This window comes from Gopherus evgoodei, chromosome 6, assembly GCF_007399415.2.
Source record: "Gopherus evgoodei ecotype Sinaloan lineage chromosome 6, rGopEvg1_v1.p, whole genome shotgun sequence".
NCBI classification, from domain to species: Eukaryota; Metazoa; Chordata; order Testudines; family Testudinidae; genus Gopherus; species Gopherus evgoodei.
In genome coordinates this window covers 32,580,617-32,599,743 of record NC_044327.1, presented here as the reverse complement: position 1 = coordinate 32,599,743, position 19,127 = coordinate 32,580,617, and the positions used below count along the sequence as shown (strand labels likewise).

Sequence of the window (19,127 nt, the reverse complement as noted above, 5' to 3'; positions counted from 1 at the left end):
TATATCTCTGTTTTTAGATTTTTAGATAAGATTAGTGCACTAAAAAAACCTTTGCGTAGCCAAAGTATTCACTGAAACCTGCTCACTTAAAAGGTGGTTTAGATAAGTGCATTTACACAAGTTTCAAAATGCTTTTAAGTAGGCACAACAATGTTCATTCTTCTCTATGGAAAGTTCTGCCAAGATACAGGCAGAACAGATAACATGACTGCTACTCTGAAACCTGCCAAGATATAGTACGATTTTTTTCTGCTCATCCTATTTTAGGATTTGCTCAGGTACCTTTTAGGTTGTTGGTTTTGAACAGGAGATGTTGAATGATATGATTTGCAATGTTCCCTGTATCAATCTGTGGAGTATAGGGCTTACTCTGCCTCACCTGATACTGGAGAAAGAAATAGAATTGATTCAGTGATAAACTGGCTTTTTGGTGCATTTTTGGTGCATTTGTCTCCTTTAGGGAGTAGCTTGGTCCATTCCAGGATATCTGACTTTATTATAGAAAAGCAGTCCATTTTCTGGGTCTTTAAGCCCTACCTGTTCAGAGTTCAGCCCAAAACCGGGGACTCAAAGTCAGAAGACAGTGATTCATTGAAGCATCTCTACAGAGGCTTCCCGCCCGACATTTCTTTTTTTGTTTTCCACCCAGACTTTTGGCTGTCTTTGCTGAATATGGAGGCCTTCAAGTCACAGGAGCTCTCCAGCAGGAATTGTGGCATGTACTGAAATCAAGGACAAGGCTCCAATGATTACAGCTCACCTCATTCTCAAGCAACATTTGGAATTGGGAATTTGCAAACGTCCCTCACTCCCATTTTGGTGACATGGAAATCAAGAAGCAGCAGTTGGACTGTGGGTCAACCAGTTCTTCGCACAGATGCAGCATAAAAACCCTTCCTGCGGTCAATAGCACACAAAGGGGAAAAGACACAAAAATAGGGCCAACTCTAATTCGTGAAGGTCCCTTCAGCCAAAATATTACCTTCTCCTGGCTCAGCTACTCTTCCTCCCCCAAGCTGCTTCACAGGGATTCCAGTACAGAGAAAGAGGGGATAGATTGGAGGAGGAAGAGGAGACAGATGATCATCACTTATTCAAGGTAGACATCTTTTCCATTTCTGATTCCGAAGGTGTCAAAGGTATATGTAGACAAGAAAGGGGTGCAGGAAGCCATCTGCTGTGGACCTTGGACTCAAAGAATTACAGTATTCCTGTTCCTGAAACTAAAAAGGAATTGGTAGAAAAGCAATATGCTCTTCCCTCTGACAGAAAATTTTTCAAAGCTTTAAGGAATCGCAGGAATGCAAAGAAGCATATGGCATGTTCAGCTGCAATGAGGGTGCAGTTAACAACAATTGAGAAATGTACAGTAGTCCCTTAAAACGTGCTTTTAGATCCAAGGTTTCACTACGTTGAAAAATGCACTTTCGTTTAAAAAAAGGGTATATGAGCCAACTAGGGGAGTTAAAGTGAGTTTCAGTGTTTTCCACCCTCCTGTCAGGGTTGCCATTAAATAATGGCTGTGGCTTTTACAGATGCTTCTTACAGTAAATTTCTGCTTTGAAGTGACAGGCTCTGATCATCAAATGTTCAAAGAATTTTCCTCAAGACTCCAGTTTGTTTGCTTCTACAACTTGGGCTTATAGAACAAACCTGCAGGTACGAACTGAATGGCGGGGAATGGTGTGGCTCTGCCCAAATAGTTTGAGGAATAATTTACTTAACTTTTCCCAGGAAACCATACATTAGCCTTTCTATGTCTTCATCCATGGTACATTTCAATATAGTCAATCAAGCTACTGGTTCATCTAAAGGGGACTGCTCTCTGTCTGTCTTCAAAAACAAGCTACTGCAGGCTGCTTATCCCAGTTCCTTTTCCTGTGTCACTACTTCAAGTTCAGAGATACAGCAGTGAGAACTTAACCTGACTTTGTTTAAAATCTTAGTTTTGATTTTTTTTTACTGTAATTATGATTTTCAAGCTTCCTGCTGTCCACAACCTTGGAATCCTGAGGAGTCAAAAGTAAATACTTTTCTGATACGATTTAAGCACTCGTAGTGTGCTTGCCACCAAACAAGACTTAAATACAGCACTGCCTCTGAGTAGCTTATGATCACAAAGATGTGCTGGATGTATGCTGAAACTGTTATACTTGGGATTGCTAAAGACTCTCTTATTAATCTGACAGGTTATTTTTCTCTTATTAGTACCCTGTCTCACATATCCATTGTTTCATAACTTGTGTTGTACAACTGGCAGGCATAGCGGGTTGAGTGATGTCGATTGTTGTCTTCTCTTGAGACTTGCTCTTGTGGAGCAGTTGCTCCATTTGAGGCTACTAGGAGAGGATAGTTGTAAACCTACAACATGATTAATTGATTCCTTGTCCTGGTATTACAAATTGGAATCTAGTCATTGATATTAGTAACCTTTTTGGTAGAGGAGCTTTCCAAGTGATAAAGCATTGGTGATCCTTTCCATGTCATGTATGACTTACCCCCATTTTACTCCCTATATTGGTACAGGGAACATGGGAAAAAGCTATATGTAATTACTGCCTGAAAGTGTCATTCCTTACTACACTAGCAATAGCAAGATATTTTATTTATTTTGTGGTGGAATGTTTGGAAATCTAGTTGATTAGTCTGGATCCTGAGTGATGAGGTCACATCAGTAGTGACAAGAAACAAAATGAGCAGAGACCATGCACAGGAGTATGTTAGACTGTCACAGCTTTATTCTTGTTAACTATTTTTTTTTCTTTACTGCTGATGAAGAAGAATCAGTCCCAGATTACTACAGAGGATCTTGCATTAAAAATGAACTCTTGCTGCAAGCTTTATGCCACTAGTTTTAATATAAGAGAACAGTACAAATGTCATAACATTCATTTTACTTGACACCTTCTTTATTTAACTCTTTTATATAGCACTTGTTTTCAAGCTAATTATTTGTGGTGGTAGATTTTTTCTATGTGGTTATTTTCAACCCTCAGGAAGAACCGAAGAAAGTCCGCTTTGACTATGACTTATTCCTGCACCTTGAAGGCCACCCACCTGTAAACCACCTCCGCTGCGAAAAGCTCACATTCAACAACCCAACCGAAGAATTCAGAAGAAAGTTGCTGAAGGCCGGAGGGGTGAGTCCCACGCCCATGTTGAAAGTCATCACATTAAAGAACTTGCTGCTTATATTGCTGGTGCACTGAGTGTAATAAAAGTTGCTTTGAGAGTAAAATTAAGTGGAGTATGTGAGTGATTAGCTTACTGCCTATTGTTTGAGGGGGAGCAAGTAAGCAGACCTTTTTTTTTTGACTGACTGACTGACTAATGCCAAAATACACTATTAGTTAATGGTATCTTTCACTGTCTTTAAGGTTAAAGTCTTCACATTTATTTCTGCAAAGGCAATAAGGAAATTAAGTTCATGAATGAAACTGCTTTATATGGGCCTCTGAAGTTAAAATGCAGGATACAAACTATGGTGAGATCAAATAACACGAAGTTCAACTTTGTTTAAAAAATTGTGATTATAGTGTTTGGAAAATTAAGTGGACCAAGTGCAGAAGTGATATGTAAGGCAGCATGAATTAGACTCCTGTGTACTCTCAGACTGCTTTTGATCTACTTATACCCACTCTTCTGATTTGTAAGAGAGACAAAGTTGGTGTAAGTTACACAGTAGGAGCCAGAGAACAATGTATGAGGGCGTAAGCTATACCAGTTTAGGGTTTGTCTATGACCCTGCAGGTAAGACTTTGAGGGTGTGAAATGCAGCATCTGCTAGCATGTTGCACTGTAACTCCCTTGTGTGGAAGCTGCTTGTGCTAACTAAAAGGTACCTCATTAGAGAACTACATTAACACGAACAACAACATCCACATGGGGGAGTTACAGCGTAGCTTGCTGGTATGTGCCATAGTCCAAATTGTGGGACTGTGTAGAAGTAGCTTTGGACTTCTTTCCATATCGGTTGAATGGGTGTTAATAGGCCTAAGACAGTCTGTTAGCGTAAGAGAGACAAACTTATATCATATGTATGAATGTTAACATCTTTGGAGGAAAGTGCCTCACTGTTTTGGTGTGTGTTTATATGAGGGAGAGGTTTCTGTTTATATGTTGAGTAGTCATAAGTAAATGAAAGGATTATTCTTATTTGGCTTATGTAGGGGGTCTTCGAAAAAAGAACAGATCTTGTACAAATGTATACAGTCACAAAAAGAAAGGGATAAATATGATTTGAGACAGTGACTAGTTAGAAAGCAAGTAGTCATGGACTGAAACTGAAGAGGGGGACTAGTTTTATAAGTATTTCAGACAAAATGTCTTAGCTTAATAGGATCTTTGAAAATAAAACATTTAGTAAGTGGTGTGGATAAACTGGAAGAGGGAGCTAGGTATGTTTCTGGAAAAAAGAATAATTCTGTTGCTACAGTAGCCCTGTGTGGGTACAGAAAGATGAGCTACATTTAACTTCAACTTGCATTTGCTAGAATTGGAAGTGCAGCCCTGGGTGGGCTTATTTCTGGCTTTTTAAAATGTGCTTACAGATAAAAGGCCAAAATATTTGAAAAGTCCTTTTTTTAATACTTAGCATATTGTATATCAGTCCAGGCTTCACTGGAAAGGTTAGTTCTGCTATTGTAAGGTAACTTGAATGTACACTTTCTAACAGTTTTAATTAATTAACCCCCCCCCCGACAGATCGTGTTGACTATCTTGCTACCATTTATTTGTTTTTCAGCTGGACAATAAGTGTCTAACACCTTACATTTGATTATATATGACTTAACTTTGTGTGGTGCCAAAATGCATTTATCCCCTCTTGTTCTGTATACATCACTATCTGTTTATTGTGCATCATTTTCTCTTGCTATTTGGAGAAGACAAATCAACCATCATTGTCTTTTTTTTTCTCACCTCCCTCATGTACTGGCAGTCAACAAATCACCTGTATCTGAGACTACTAGTCTTTCATACTTACCTCTGTTAATTATCTCTTTGCTAGTGGCCTATATCTAATCAATTCAGTATAGAAAATGCAGTAAGGTCTTGTCCATTTAGTAGTTAAATTACACCTGAAGGACTAAAGGTCCTCATCGACCTCCAGTACTGGAAGACCCATTTTATTTTTACTACTGTAAATTCTCCTTATTCTTCGGGACGGAGGTAGGAGCACTGAAAATCTGCCCTTCCCCTATATTCTGAAGAGTGATTGAATAGACAACTGACTGAGTCTAGGATGTAGCACTGCTGATGCAAGTAATACACTTTAGATCAAGATGAGCATTTTCAGGGCAATTAATTTAGGAGTGTTTTCACCATCATTGTTTCAGCTTCTGTATTCCTCTTATGTGGAAACCCAGACCATGAACAGTCCTGCATGTGCTTCTCACAAGTCAAATGAAGCAGCTTCAGGAAATCTAAACTGGATTCCTAGTGATTTATGTCTCTAGTTGGCAAAATTTAAGACATGGTCGAGTTATTCTCCTTCAAGATGAATGGTGCTCTTTAAATGTAAAATACGGTGTTTTCTTTTTAGGAGTAAAAGATGGACTCTATAAAACTCTCCCAAATTGAGAATCTTTTGATTAGTTTCTTTCATAGTTGTATTTAAAATGTTTCTTTTCTTTCCAAAGCTTAAGTCCTGCATTAATGTGTCCTTTGTGCAAACAGGACGGGAGATACATTACTACAGTACATCCACTTTCCTGAAAATGATACTGTTCTTCCTTTTATGGTCCTCTTGATTCTGAACAATTACTGTTCAAATCCCATTTTGGAATATTCCCTTCCAAATGATAAGCTTTACTCCAAATGCTTGTCTTCTGTCTTGGAAGGAGGTGGGGTGAGGGAGAGAGGGGAGTTAGAGTATATCTTCCTGCCATTGTAAAGATGAAGGGCAGGCTTTGTGTAGGCACTATCCAAGTACACATACTTTGAAAATAAATTGAGGCTTTTTCTTTAGACTGAGAAACAAACACAGAGGAGAACTATTTGCACTTGCTAAGCCTGTTTTCAGACTGTTGGAAAATACTGGACTCGACCCAGAAGACCAACCTAGAATAGCTTGGAGTCATGCCATATTTCAATAACTATAGTCTCCTGTCTAACACTTGAATCACTATAAGTCAGAGGATCCTAAGATTCAGCTGACTCTGTGTAGCTGATTTCCCTTCCAGTCTGAGAATTATTTTCTCCCTTATCATGAAAAAGATAAGGTGTAATTTGGCCTTGGAACTGATCTTTCTATAATCAAGAAACTTAAGGAGAACATTTGTTGCAAACAATTGTACAAAGGTCATGTCCAAATTACAAGTCCTTTCTCAAAGCTGGAGTTCTGCAGGAGAACATTTTCCACACAGAAATCCCTTCAGAAATAACTTTGTTCATCTCTATCTTCCAGTTTTAATTAACCTCTGAATTTTGTTATCTATATGGAGAGGAAAAGGATCTGCAGGAACAGGTTTTAGCAAATCCTTGCATGAATATTCACTATCTCCAGTGGAGTTCAGTCCATGTCTTTCTCTAAAGATGCTGTCCCAGATCAAGTAGCATTACTCGCAGAATAAGGAATTTGCAATGAAAAAGTCAACATGAAACTTTGTCCTTGTTTTTTCTTAAGTAGAATACAGTAACGATGATGTGGCAGGATTGATTGGCAGGGAGCAGTGGCAACCAGTTGGTCTTGCCTTATAGGCATAAGCAGTGTGCCTTACCAACCTGACTAGATCAAATCCCAGAGGACAAAAAAACAGTTTCCGTTGATGAAGACTCCTCTTGTATTTGAATGAAGACTCTGATGTGTACCTTTTTCCGGCCCAAAGCCAATAGTTATGACAATGGTAAGTCTAAGCATACCTCCCAGAGACCTCTCATTCTAGACAGAGAACAGTTAGCTGGGTGCAAAGTTTGGCTCATTTTTCCCTTCATTCTGTGGTAAAGAAGGTTCATTTGATTCCATTCCACTGTTTTTCTGTCAAAAATACAATTTTTAATGGGAAGATTACAAGTGGTATCTCATCTGTTTCTTAAGTCAGTAGCAAGAAGTTAATTTGGAGGACTCTGAATGATAAGTAACAGTGAAATTGGAGTTTTGTCCCTGAAAATCGTTGTCTTCCTTGGACAAACCACCTGTTTCAATATGACATTACAAACAACTGCCTTGTGAGTTTTGCAGGAAAACACAGGAAAAATATTTTTAGTTCATGTTAAGACAACAATATAATACAGCCCTATCTGCCATATGTACAATAAATGAATGTTTGTACAGTTTGCAATTGTGTAATTAATACTCTTGAGTTTTTGGAAAGGGATTTCAAATCCATCAGTTCCTCCCTTAACTACAGTATACAGTCCACCCTTGGAGAGCAGCCATCATAACTTACAAAAACAGTCCAATTTATAATATTTTGGGAGAATTATTACAAATATGTGTGGTTATTAATGATGTGGTTTGAGGTTTTAGATCAAGAGGTTGCAAGGAGTAGGTTGCTGTTAATCAGTGCAGCAAATAACTCTCTTGGAAACAGATGTTTTTCTTTTTGTCTATGCTATCTCTGAACTAATATTAGAAATGCAAGTTGCTCCTATGGCAGAAACCTCTCTCCCCTTTCCCATGGGTAGACAGCTGGTCTTCTAATGAATAGAAGGAAGAAATAAAAATGAGTATCTTGGGGAATGGTACTTTAAACAAGGGAACTGTAAGTTGTCAGAAAAGTGACATTTCTTAAAGATGTCATCATTAAAGTTCAGCATTTGCCAATATTCATCATATACTTATCACATAGTACTATCTGAGATTACAGTAGGTCCCTATATGTTGAACAAGTAGTGAATCTTACTTGCTTCTACTGCATGAAGTATATATTCTGAATCTCCTGTAAATAATCTACTGTAATGAAAAAAATGTACTACTTGGGGAAGCTGGAGCCTCTCAAGGACCAACATTAGGTATAGTGTTCCTTTAGGGAAAGGATTATCTTTAATTTTTTGCTCTGCATGATTTAAGTAATTGAATTGAGTTTATTTAAACTATATAATTAGCATTTGCTTTAGTGTCCAACACATAGTTTAGAAGATCCAAGAGCTTTAATTCACCTTTAGTTTTTAATGTATAGGAATGGTGGTTGAATGTTGGGGCATGTTTTTTTTCTTGTTCGTTTTAGTTAATATCAAGTCTATCTCAGTACTTTTGATCTTAAGCTCATATTTTCATAACTTATTGGTTCCTGGGCAGAGTTTTAAAAGGTTTGAGCCTTGTTCAACTTTTCTTTCATTAATTTTGGCAACAAAACAGGCATGTTTATGGTGAATTGCTGGTTGTGGAGTTGTGATCCTGGACCTTCCCATATGCAATCTTCAAAGTTTTGATGTTTCTCCCTGCACTGAGATGCCTTCCACTGAATTCCTTCTGCTGTCAAATTCTTGGAGATTTCATCTTAGAACTGCTAATCTTGGCTACATTTCCCCAAGTCATGAGTCTTAGTGATCTCACACCAGAGGTTCATCAGAACCTTCGTGTCAGCATCTGGTCAGCTGGCGGCACGCTGGGAAGAGGATTTCTCAGACTGTGTGTGAGAGTGCTGTGAAAGTGCAGCAGAAATGTAGTAGGCATGCATGGGGTTTAAAGGCTGATTTCACCATATAAGAACATAAACTTGTAGGTGAGTTCCAGTGCAGAAGAGGGGAGTAGGTAGAGGAGAAGAAATACGACCCAGGTGTAGTGGTGGGAAGGCAGTGAAGGAGTGTCAGCACTCCTTGATTAGTCTGCGCCCTCACTGCAAAGTAAGCAGATTGCCAGCCCAGGCTGAGGCAAAACCCTATATGAAGCCTATATCTTCAGCTATATGTTAGCGCAGGCTTAAAATACCCTTAAGCCTGGGGCAAAGGATGTTCTGTGTGAATGTAGGGGAGCTAGGGACCACATCCATGCTACAGCCTGAGCTAACTCTGCAATGAAGACATACCCTCAATGGCTATGGGATTTCAAAGTGTTTTCAAAAGGAAGTGCTCATAAACTCAGCATAGTGGTTTTCCCGTATAAGTAAAGGGCACCATATTTTATCAGCTGAACTCTTTGAGAACTGAACCTTAGGCCTGTCTCCTTCCTTAATTTAAGCTTCAAGGAAATGTGCTAAGTTTCAAAAGAAAGTGTTCACAGCCTAAACTTCTTCTTAAAGTTATGTCTTAGTTAGCAAGATCAACGTTATAGAAGGGGACTCGGAGGATGAGAATGATGCTAGGGTTGTTTTTTATTTTCAACTCTGGGTCTGAGAAGGACAAGTGGCCTGAGGATCAGAAAATTCCTCTTCTCACATTAATTGAATGAGCAGGTAGGGAAATGTTTTTGATTATAGTAGCCAAGAAATGAAATGTATATAGGAGACTTTATTTTGCTACTGTCAGTTTTGCAGAGACAACTTAGCCTTCTACATAGGATTTGGTCTACTGCACACATTGTCCACCCTACTGACCAGAATTCTACCACTGTTCATGGTGGTTGATAATGAAATAACATGCTGTGGACTGTAGGTATTAATTTGACCTCGTGCTCACATTTAGGAAAATCTTTTACTTGCAAAATCAATATTGGATTTGCTCAGTTTCTATGTGGAATACTGAAATGTTCCAAGTTACCTGTCTGAACATAACTCTGTGTTTTACAACCAAATCAAACGTTAAGCATGGCATTTTCAGAAATGTTCAGCATTGGCTAATTCTGCTCCCACTAAGGGTAATGGAGTCTTACCATTAATTTAAATGGGAGCAGAGTTAGGCCAGCTGTCAGGATAGGATTTTCAAAAGTACTAATTCTATTAAGAAAAAGTACATGAAAGCCATCGTATGGGTCACAGGGTAAGACATGGTACTATTCCTAATTCTTGTTCTTCTTTTGCTTTTTACCTTTTCTGTGACTGATTGTGAACTTCTTAAAAAAATATGGTTTCACATCAAACAAGCAGTCGTTACATGTAACAATTCTCAGCTGACTTTTAATTTTGCTCCTGTTGATATCTCCTCATTCTGTCTAAACCTCCACTCTGTCCCAATGCCTCTGGAGATGCTGGGCATCACCTTCTGCATTGACTTCCTTTAAGTTGTTTTCAAGCTGGAGATAAGCGGATAAAACATCAATGTCAAGAGATGATGGTTTGAGCAGTGGCTGAACCAGTACATGGAGTTTTGGTTGAGTCAGAATTGTTATCCTTTAGGGAAGAACTGATGGCTTCCATTCCAATGATAGTTCCTTGGCACTGTGTGGTTTTTTGTTTTTGTGTGTATATATATATTTAATTTCAAGCTCAGATCCCACTTTCAGTCAAGGAGCAGAACACAGTCAAACTCAGTAATAGTGAGTGAGCTCATGCCTACTTCCTCTCATGAAGATAAATTGATGCTAGCACAAATGACATTCCCCAGAAAGAAGGATATTTGCTTATAATGTTGTAATGTGGACTCTGATTCAAAAGAGAGAACTTGAATTAACCATGTTCTTTGCAGACCTGACCAGCTCCACTGAGTGGTGTACAGCAGAGGCAAAGTATGTTTTCTACCCATCTATGTTTAAGACCATGTTTGTAAGGTTTCAACCCCTGCCTGGGTGTGGTATTCCAACTAGCCATAGTTAAAGTTCTGACCCTTAATACCTCACTTGTATCAATTGATGTCCCATTAGTTTTGATACATCAATGCAGTTAACTCCATAATTGCTTCATTGCAAAAGTACCTTAAGATGCTACCATATGTTTGGTTGGTTGGTTTACCTATTTATCATACAATGCTTCACAAATAGATTATATATTATCCAATAATATACCCTCCAAGATCAGGCCACGTTCAGGAGTCAGCATGGATGCATCTTGCCTGTCTGACTAGAAAGATGGATTCTCTTCCTTAAAGGATTTTAGAACCAAGGCACTTAACTCTTTCAGGGACTAAATTTAACCAGCATCAGTTGCATCATCAATACATTTTCCATCACAATGCTTTATTCAACAGCCAAGACTCCTGAAAGACTGACTCACATTTATATTGCTTACTGGGATGGAAGTAAGTGCAGGTCTTTCTGCCTCAAGTAGATCAAACTGCTTTATTGCAAAAGTGTTGAATGTTATAGAAGACATGGAATTGAGGTTACAAACTGGATGTTAATCCAAACCAAGAGACATCAAGTTTTTTCATCAGGTTTACAAGTAAAAAATACTCACTCTAATATAATAAACTGGGCATGTTGTTTTTGAAGAGGTTTTTTTGCGTGTGCAGCGTTTTGCATCTGGGCATGGAGGATGGGAATTTTTTTAAATAATCCAACACCTATAGAGGAAAACAAGATTGCTGTTTATGTTGGAGATTTTGCAATATCTCCACTCCCAAAATGATTGCTAATTCCTTACATAGTATTTTATGATATTTAACCAGTACATTCATTTCCCTCTCTCATGACAGATCATGGTAATGTCAGATGGCACATCAGTCTCTTCAGGACAGAGCCTTCATCTCCCCAACCTTCCCAGTAACTCCCTGTCTTCTTCTGAAGTGAAAAAGAAATCATCTCATGGGCCAAAGGTGAGACCTGTTTTGATATGAGAAATTGAGGTGGTGAAGCAAATCTGGAAAGCAATTTCTAAAATTTATTCCTTGGTGTTTCACAATAACGTAGCAGATGCAGCGTTACAGGCACTTCACTGAAGTGAATTTACTGACTTACTACTTTAAAGGTAGTGCAGAACTCAGATGGTTATGAGAACAACCAATGGTTAAGGTATTTACATTGTATATTTCACTTAAAAAATAACAGATTGCTTTTTTCTCTTCCCAATATTTGAAAGAACTCTATCTCATTACTCTTGCAAAATATTCCACAGAACATTTACTAGCATACTTTCAATTACTGAAACAAATAATTAAATTTAACAATGTAAATAATTAAAATAAATTTACGTGCATCAAAATAAATGGGCAAAGTGCATCTTGTGATGTGGTGACCTTGGGGTTTTTGAATTATATTTATTCTTTTACTTGCTGTTTAACAATTGGAGATCTGTCATCAGTCTCCAGGTCATCAATGTGAATAAGTGAAGCTAATAAATAGTAAAAGTAATACCTTGCCTCCTGTACTAGAAGCATGATTATTTCAATGATCCATGTTAAATGTGTAAATTAACATAGATTCATAGATTCTAGGACTGGAAGGGACCTCGAGAGGTCATTAAGTCCAGTCCCCGGCCCTCATGGCAGGACCAAATACTGTCTAGATCATCCCTGATAGACATATATTTAACCTACTCTTAAATATCTCCAGAGATGGAGATTCCACAACCTCCCTAGGCAATTTATTCCAGTGTTTAACCACCTTGACAATTAGGAACTTTTCCCTAATGTTCAACTTAAATCTCCCTTGCTGCAGTTAAGCCCATTGCTTCTTGTTCTATCATTAGAGGCTAATATGAACAAATTTTCTCCCTCCTCCTGATGACACCCTTTTAGATACCTGAAAACTACTATCATGTCCTCTCTCAGTCTTCTCTTTTCCAGACTAAACAAACCCAATTCTTTTAGCCTTCCTTCGTAGGTCATGTTCTCAAGACCTTTAATCATTCTTGTTGCTCTTCTTTGGACCCTCTCCAATTTCTTCATGTTCAAACATGTTCAAAGTAACAGAGAATTTATTCAGATCACTTAAGTAAATTGAGAATAAACTGCATTTTAGGATTTTTTCAAACAAACAAAAAACACCCACCTGCTTCATGAAGCAATCAATATATAAATCTCTATCCTGATTGCTTTTCTTTGTTCAGTATTTTATTGTTTGGGTTTGGGTTCCCTTTGTTGCTTGAAACCATTTTAAAGCACATTTCTTTGATGTTATTGGCACCTGATTTTGTATGCTGTAAGAGTACTATTATTGCTTATTATTTACATACCACGTAAATGTGCACAGTACTGTTCCCTAGGTAAAATGCCAGCACCAATACTTGTGTATAAATAAGGCGCTGAACCCATGTGTTCCTGACACAAAGAGATGATATTGCTAACTGCACATGTTGGTAACATGCAAAATAGATCATAATTAAAAAGGAAATGCAGAAGCAAGTGGTCTATCTATTGTGCTTATATGGCCCCCATTACCATAGTATTTGAGCGCCTCACTATCTTTAATGTAATTACCCTACAACACCCCATAAGGTAGGGAAGTGCTGTTATCTCCATTTTACAGAAGGGGAACTGTGACTTGGAGATTTAACTTGCTCAAGGTAATACAGGAGGTCAGTGCCAAAGTAGAGAATTGAATCCGGTCTTCCCAAATCCTAGGTTAGAGTCCTTCCTCTTTTTCTGTATCTGTGTAACCTAGACACCTCCTTGGGTGTGGTGTTCTGTCCTGTTTAATAGCACCAAGACCACTTAAAAAAAAAAAGAGATAAAATGAGGCTGCTTTACAGGTTTAGCTAACAACGAGTTGGCTTTTAGCTCATGTGGTAGAGGCTCGTGCCCTAAGCTCCAGAGGTCCCCGGTTTGATCCCGCCCACCAACAACTGGGGTTGTTAGCGTTACATCTGCATCTTCAGTGCTTCACTGTGTAGGTTGCTTTTTAATAGTATGTTAAAAGGAAGCGCAGGAAGGCACTTGACAAATGCTAATTGTGAGGTTATTCTAAAAGTAAGTCATGGAATTAAAGAAAGCCCAGTGTCTTACTACAGAAAATAATTGATTTGACTGGCAAATATATTCAGGGATTTGATTCCTCCCATAGATCTTAAGTCAATATTTTTTTTAAGGTATCTTCCAATCTATTATGACCATACTACGAAGAGGCCCTTTCTAGTTTTGAACCTCTACAATTTCTTACACAAGTTTCAGTCCATAGTGCACAAATATTGATGCTTTCCATTTTAAAACTTTTACATGTGGTGATTGTTCAGAAGTGCATTGGCATGGGTGGTGCATCTGTACAATTGTCTCTTCATGTATGCTGCCTTGTATATTATATTGTATTGATCTTTGCTATCCTGCTGTAAATGTATCTAGCCATTTTGGTAGGTATGGAGCAGGAGATTGGGTCTTGGCAATAGAAAAGGCCCCTGTTCATTGAGTTGTTGCTTCAGGAGCTCTACCTTACTTATTGCCCCGCTGATATACACATCTACCCCGATATAATGCTGTCCTCGGGTGCCAAAAACTCTTATTGTGTTATAGGTGAAACTGCGTTCTATTGAACTTGCTTTGATCCATCCCCCCGGAGCACTGCTTTACTGTCTTATATCCGAATTCGTGTTATATTGGGTCGCGTTATATTGGGGTAGAGGTGTAATTACTAGCAATGAGTTTCTAATCACATGGCAGTGGAATGGTTTGATATAAGATCAGGTATAGAGTCATACAGCAGTGGAGGTTTGCATTCCATATCTGTGAAACTGTTGTAAAAGAATAACTATGAGTTATCTGATTACCTAGAAAGGGCATGCAACAGCAATAGTGTCTGATTTAAACCATTGTTTTGATTTTAGCCATGAGTACCTAACTATTCCTTTTCTCCTGTGTCAGAGATCCAGAGATAAAATATCAATAAATTATCACCATAAACCCTCACTAAGGAGTGTGGCATGCCAGAGCTATGGGGATAGTTCTCTAATTAATCACTTTCTTCTCTGTTCAGTTTTTGCTGATGTTCATTGCAACGTTTAATGGTGGAAAGATTCATTGTGTCAGCCCATTGCATTACTTGCCAGTGGGAAGGATTATTCAGCCTTCTCTCCTCAGAAACAGACTTGTCTCCTCCCAGCCTCACATACAACATAGACAGCAGTACTACTCTATATTCATGGCAACAGGTACAAATATATGCAAAAATATGTCGAAGGCATTGCCTTATTTAGGCTTATCACTTGTATTTGGAAGAATGGACACTCAATGAAATCATAGCCCGATTATTATTAAAATCTTGGGTATTCTTCTATGGTAACATTCTGTAAATTGAAATCCACTTCCTTTTGGAAATTTTTAAGCCCTAACTTGTTGAAGAATAGTATTTACTTAGGGCAAGACCCACAACTGGTATAAATTAGAGTAACATCATCAACTTGCGTCCTTATTGGTGTGAACAGACTGTACAAGTGAGCGAATGTAACTTTTTACAGCAGTCTCTAAAGTTGCAGTTAAATATTACTGAATAGCTCTTAGTCTATATTTCATGGGTAGTGTTTTCAGGTTTCAGTTTAGATTTACAGATATAGGGTACTATTGAAATTGACAATGGGTCTTAACTGTAAATATTTAAACCTAGAAGTCCAAGAATGTTAGCTTCCCACTCACCAACTTCAGACTGTTATACAGCACTCTTAGTTAGGTTTATTCAAGGAGGAATTGCATTGCTCACAGGCAGTACCCTATGAGTGCAAAGAAGAAAAATGGATGTTTTTGACTAAATGTTCACTTGCCCAAAATCAGAAGGGACTAAGTGGGAATACAGAACCATCACACCTTGCTTACTCTAACATAATCTTCTGAAATCACTTGAATAACAAAGTTGCCTTAGGTCAAGATGGTAGTGCCTTGACAGAGCTGTGTAGGGAAGTTTGTGCAGCTTCTGCCACGTTATGTGTGGCCCTGGCAATTTAGTTCTGGCTTCACTGAAATCGTCATATCAAGTGCTTTAAATGGAGATGGTCAACTTGAAATCTGGTTTATTTTTCGTATGCAAAAGTTCCTCAGTTCTCTTGCAGATTTTTGTGGTTTTATGATCAAATCTTCACATTTTTAAAAATGTTTTTCCTCTAACGTCTTTCAATATAATAATAATAACAGGTGTCAAAAATCTCACTTCTGTCAAGTTTGTTGACTGTCCCTTCAGTAAAGTGCCCATCTGTCATAAACAGATAGTTAAGGGTTAATGCCTCTTTGACACCTGACCAGTGGAACCAATGGAGGGACAAGATGTTTCAAAAGGAAGGAGAGTTTTTTCCTTTGTTAGTTTTCAGTTTCAGCCGGAGTGAAAAAGATCAAAGAACCAATCTCTTATCAGAGTAGTAAATTTTAGAAAGGAATAAATAGGTTTATGTTTATTTCTTTGTAACCTGTCTTGTGCAATTAGAGGTATGATCAAACTGGGTATTTGGGTATTTTCATTGGTGTACTAAGTTTTTGCCCAGGGAACATCCACTGTGTTTTGAATCTATTGTCTGTGAGAGTAGCTAGTATGCTAATCTCTCCCAGAGGGTTTTCTTTTACCTTTCTTTTCTTTAATTAAAAGCTTTCTTTTTAAATACCTGATTGACTTTTCCTTGTTTTTAGATCCAAGGTGGTTGGATCTGGGTCCACCAGGAGTTGGTGGGAGAAAGGATGGGGGATGGTTAATTTCTCCTTGTTTTAAGATCCAGGAGGTTTGGATCTGTGTTCACCAGGAAATCGGTGAAGTTTCTCAAGGCTACCCGAGGAAGGGAGTGCTTGTGAATGGTAGCAGCCAGACTAGATCTAAGCTGGTAATTGAGCTTAGAGCTTCTCATGCAGGTCCCCCACATCTGTACCCTAAAGTTCAGAGTGGGGAAGGAACCTTGACACCATCACTGTAGTAATTCCAGAGTACAAAGTGTAAAGACTCTGTAAATATAGTATAGTGCCTGAAAGGATGTTGATGGACTGAGATTGTTTGTTGGGCTGTAGGTCCATGAAATGCAGTCCAATAAGTGTTGCTGTATTTTGATACCTAGACAATGTATGTCACAGCTGCGTAGGGAGATCGTCTTTCCATAGCTTCTCTGAGTAACGTTGTGGTATAGGTAGGAGGGGATTTCATAAGCATTCAAGATAAGGGGGTAAATTCTTGAAATCATAAGGCTAGCAAGAACATTAAAAGGAGAGGGAACCAAAATGCAGGGAAGGGTGAGAAGTGCTATTGGACAACTGTACTGCCCAGTTGGAAGAATCTCTGCCCCAAATAGTATACAGTCTAAAAATAATTCTAAAATTTCTCATCCAGTAAACTGGCAATATAGATCGCTGTTTTGGCAGATATTTGTAACTTATTTAACATTTATTTTATCAGGTCCCTTATTGTTTTTTTACAGTTGTTGGTGTATAGAAACCTGTTGTTCTAACATGTATTAGTGTTTTATGAGGTCTTCATTAAAAAGGATGTTTTCTGCCCTTGTTTATCTTCAGTGGAAAATGACTATACAAGTGCTCTTTAGTAATATTAGAGGGAAACACAGGTATTTTCTTGAAAGGTGGGAGAATAATAATTCTAATGAAAGAGTTTTTAATCAAATAAGTACTCCCGTGTGTTTACAATAAACATTTCAGTGGGGCCACTGGATGATCGACATGCTAAATGAGCACTCAAGGACAATAAGGCCATTGCCGAGAAACTAAATAAATTCTTTGCATCAGTCTTCATGATTGAGGATGTGAAGAAGATTCCCAAACCTGTACCATTCTTTTTAGATGACAAATCTGAGGAACTGTCCCAGATTAAGGTGTCATTACAGGAGGTTTTCAAACAGATTGATAAACTAAACAGTAATAAGACACCAGGACTAGATGGTATACATCCAACAGTTCTGAAGGAATTCAAATATGAAATTGCAGGACTACTAACTGTAGTCTGTAACCTATCATTTAAATTAGCTTCTGTGCCAAATGACTGGAGGATAGCTAATGTGACGCCAGTTTTTTAAAAGGGCTCCAGAGATGACCCTGGCAATTACAGGCCGGTAATCCTGATTTCAGTATCGGTCTAACTGATTGAAACTATAATAAAGAACAAAATTGTCAGACACATAGATGAACATTATTTGTTGGGGAATAGTCAACGTGGTTTTTGTAAAGGGAAATCATGCCTCACTAATCTACTAGGATTCTTTGAAAGGGTCAACAAGCATGTGAACAAGGGGGATCCAGTGAATATAGTGTGTTTTAGATTTTCAGAAAGACTTTGACAAGTTCCCTCAGCAAAGGCTCTTAAGCAAAGTAAGCAGTCATGGGATAAGAGGGATGGTACTCTCATGGATTGGTAACTGTTTAAAAGATAGGAAACACAGGATAGGAATAAATGGTCAGTTTTCAGAATGGAGAGAGGTGAATAGTGGTGTCCTCTAGGGGTCTGTACTGGGCCTAGTCCTATTTCAATATATTCATAAGTGATCTGGAAAAAGGAGTAAACCGTGAGGTGGCAAAATTTGCAGATGATAAAAAACTACTCAAGACAGTTAAGTCCCAGGCAGACTGCAAAGAGCTACAAAAGGATCTCTCAGAACTGGGTGACTGGGCAATAAAATGGCAGATGAAATTCAATGTTGATAAATGCAAAGTAATGTACATTGGAAAATATAATCCCAACAATACATATAAAATGATGGGGTCTAAATTAGCTGTTACCACTCAAGAAAGAGATCTTGGAGTCTTTGTGAATAGTTCTCTGAAAACATTCACTCAGTGTGCAACGGCAGTCAAAAAAGCGAACAAAATGTTGGGAATCATTAAGAAAGGGATAGATAATAGACAGAAAATATCATATTACCTCTATATAAAGCCATGGTACACTCACATTGTGACTACTGCGTGCAGATGTGGTTGCCCCATCTCAAAAAGAATTATTGGAATTGGAAAAGGTTCAGAAAAGGGCAACAAAAGTGATTAGGAGTATGGAATGGCTACCATATGAGGAGAGATTAATAAAACTGGGACTTTTCAGCTTGGAAAAAAGATGACTGGTATGGCAAAAGTAAAGAAGGAAGTGTTATTTAGTCCTTCTAGTAACGCAGGAACTAGGAGTCCTAGGCAGCAGGTTTAAAACAAACAAAAGGAAGTATTTTTTCACACAATGCACAGTCAAACTGTGAAACTCCTTGCCAGAAGTTGTTGTCAAGGCCAAGACTATAACAGGGTTAAAAAAAACCAAACCAGATAAATTCATGGAGGATAGGTCCATCAACGGCTGTTAGCCAGGATGGGCAGGGATTATGTTCCTAGTCTCTGTTTGTTTGCCAGAAGCTGGGTATGGGCAATGGGATGGATCATTTGATGATTACCTCTTCTGTTCATTCCCTCTGGGGCACCTGGCGTTGGCCACTGTTGGAAGACAGGATTCTGGGCTAGATGGACCTTTCATCTGACCCAATATGGCCATCCTT

At 38.3% G+C, this 19,127-nt stretch overlaps 1 protein-coding gene across 4 annotated transcripts in view; it reads left to right on the top strand.

Moving 5' to 3' along the window:
• MLLT3 (MLLT3 super elongation complex subunit) overlaps positions 1-19,127 on the top strand; it is a 223,675-nt gene that overhangs the window by 140,234 nt on the left and 64,314 nt on the right. For all 4 annotated transcript variants that reach the window (XM_030567652.1, XM_030567654.1, XM_030567653.1 and 1 more), the window contains 2 exons: positions 2,997-3,140; positions 11,449-11,568. In XM_030567652.1, the coding sequence (XP_030423512.1) occupies positions 2,997-3,140; positions 11,449-11,568 (264 nt within the window). The remainder of the gene's footprint in view (positions 1-2,996; positions 3,141-11,448; positions 11,569-19,127) is intronic.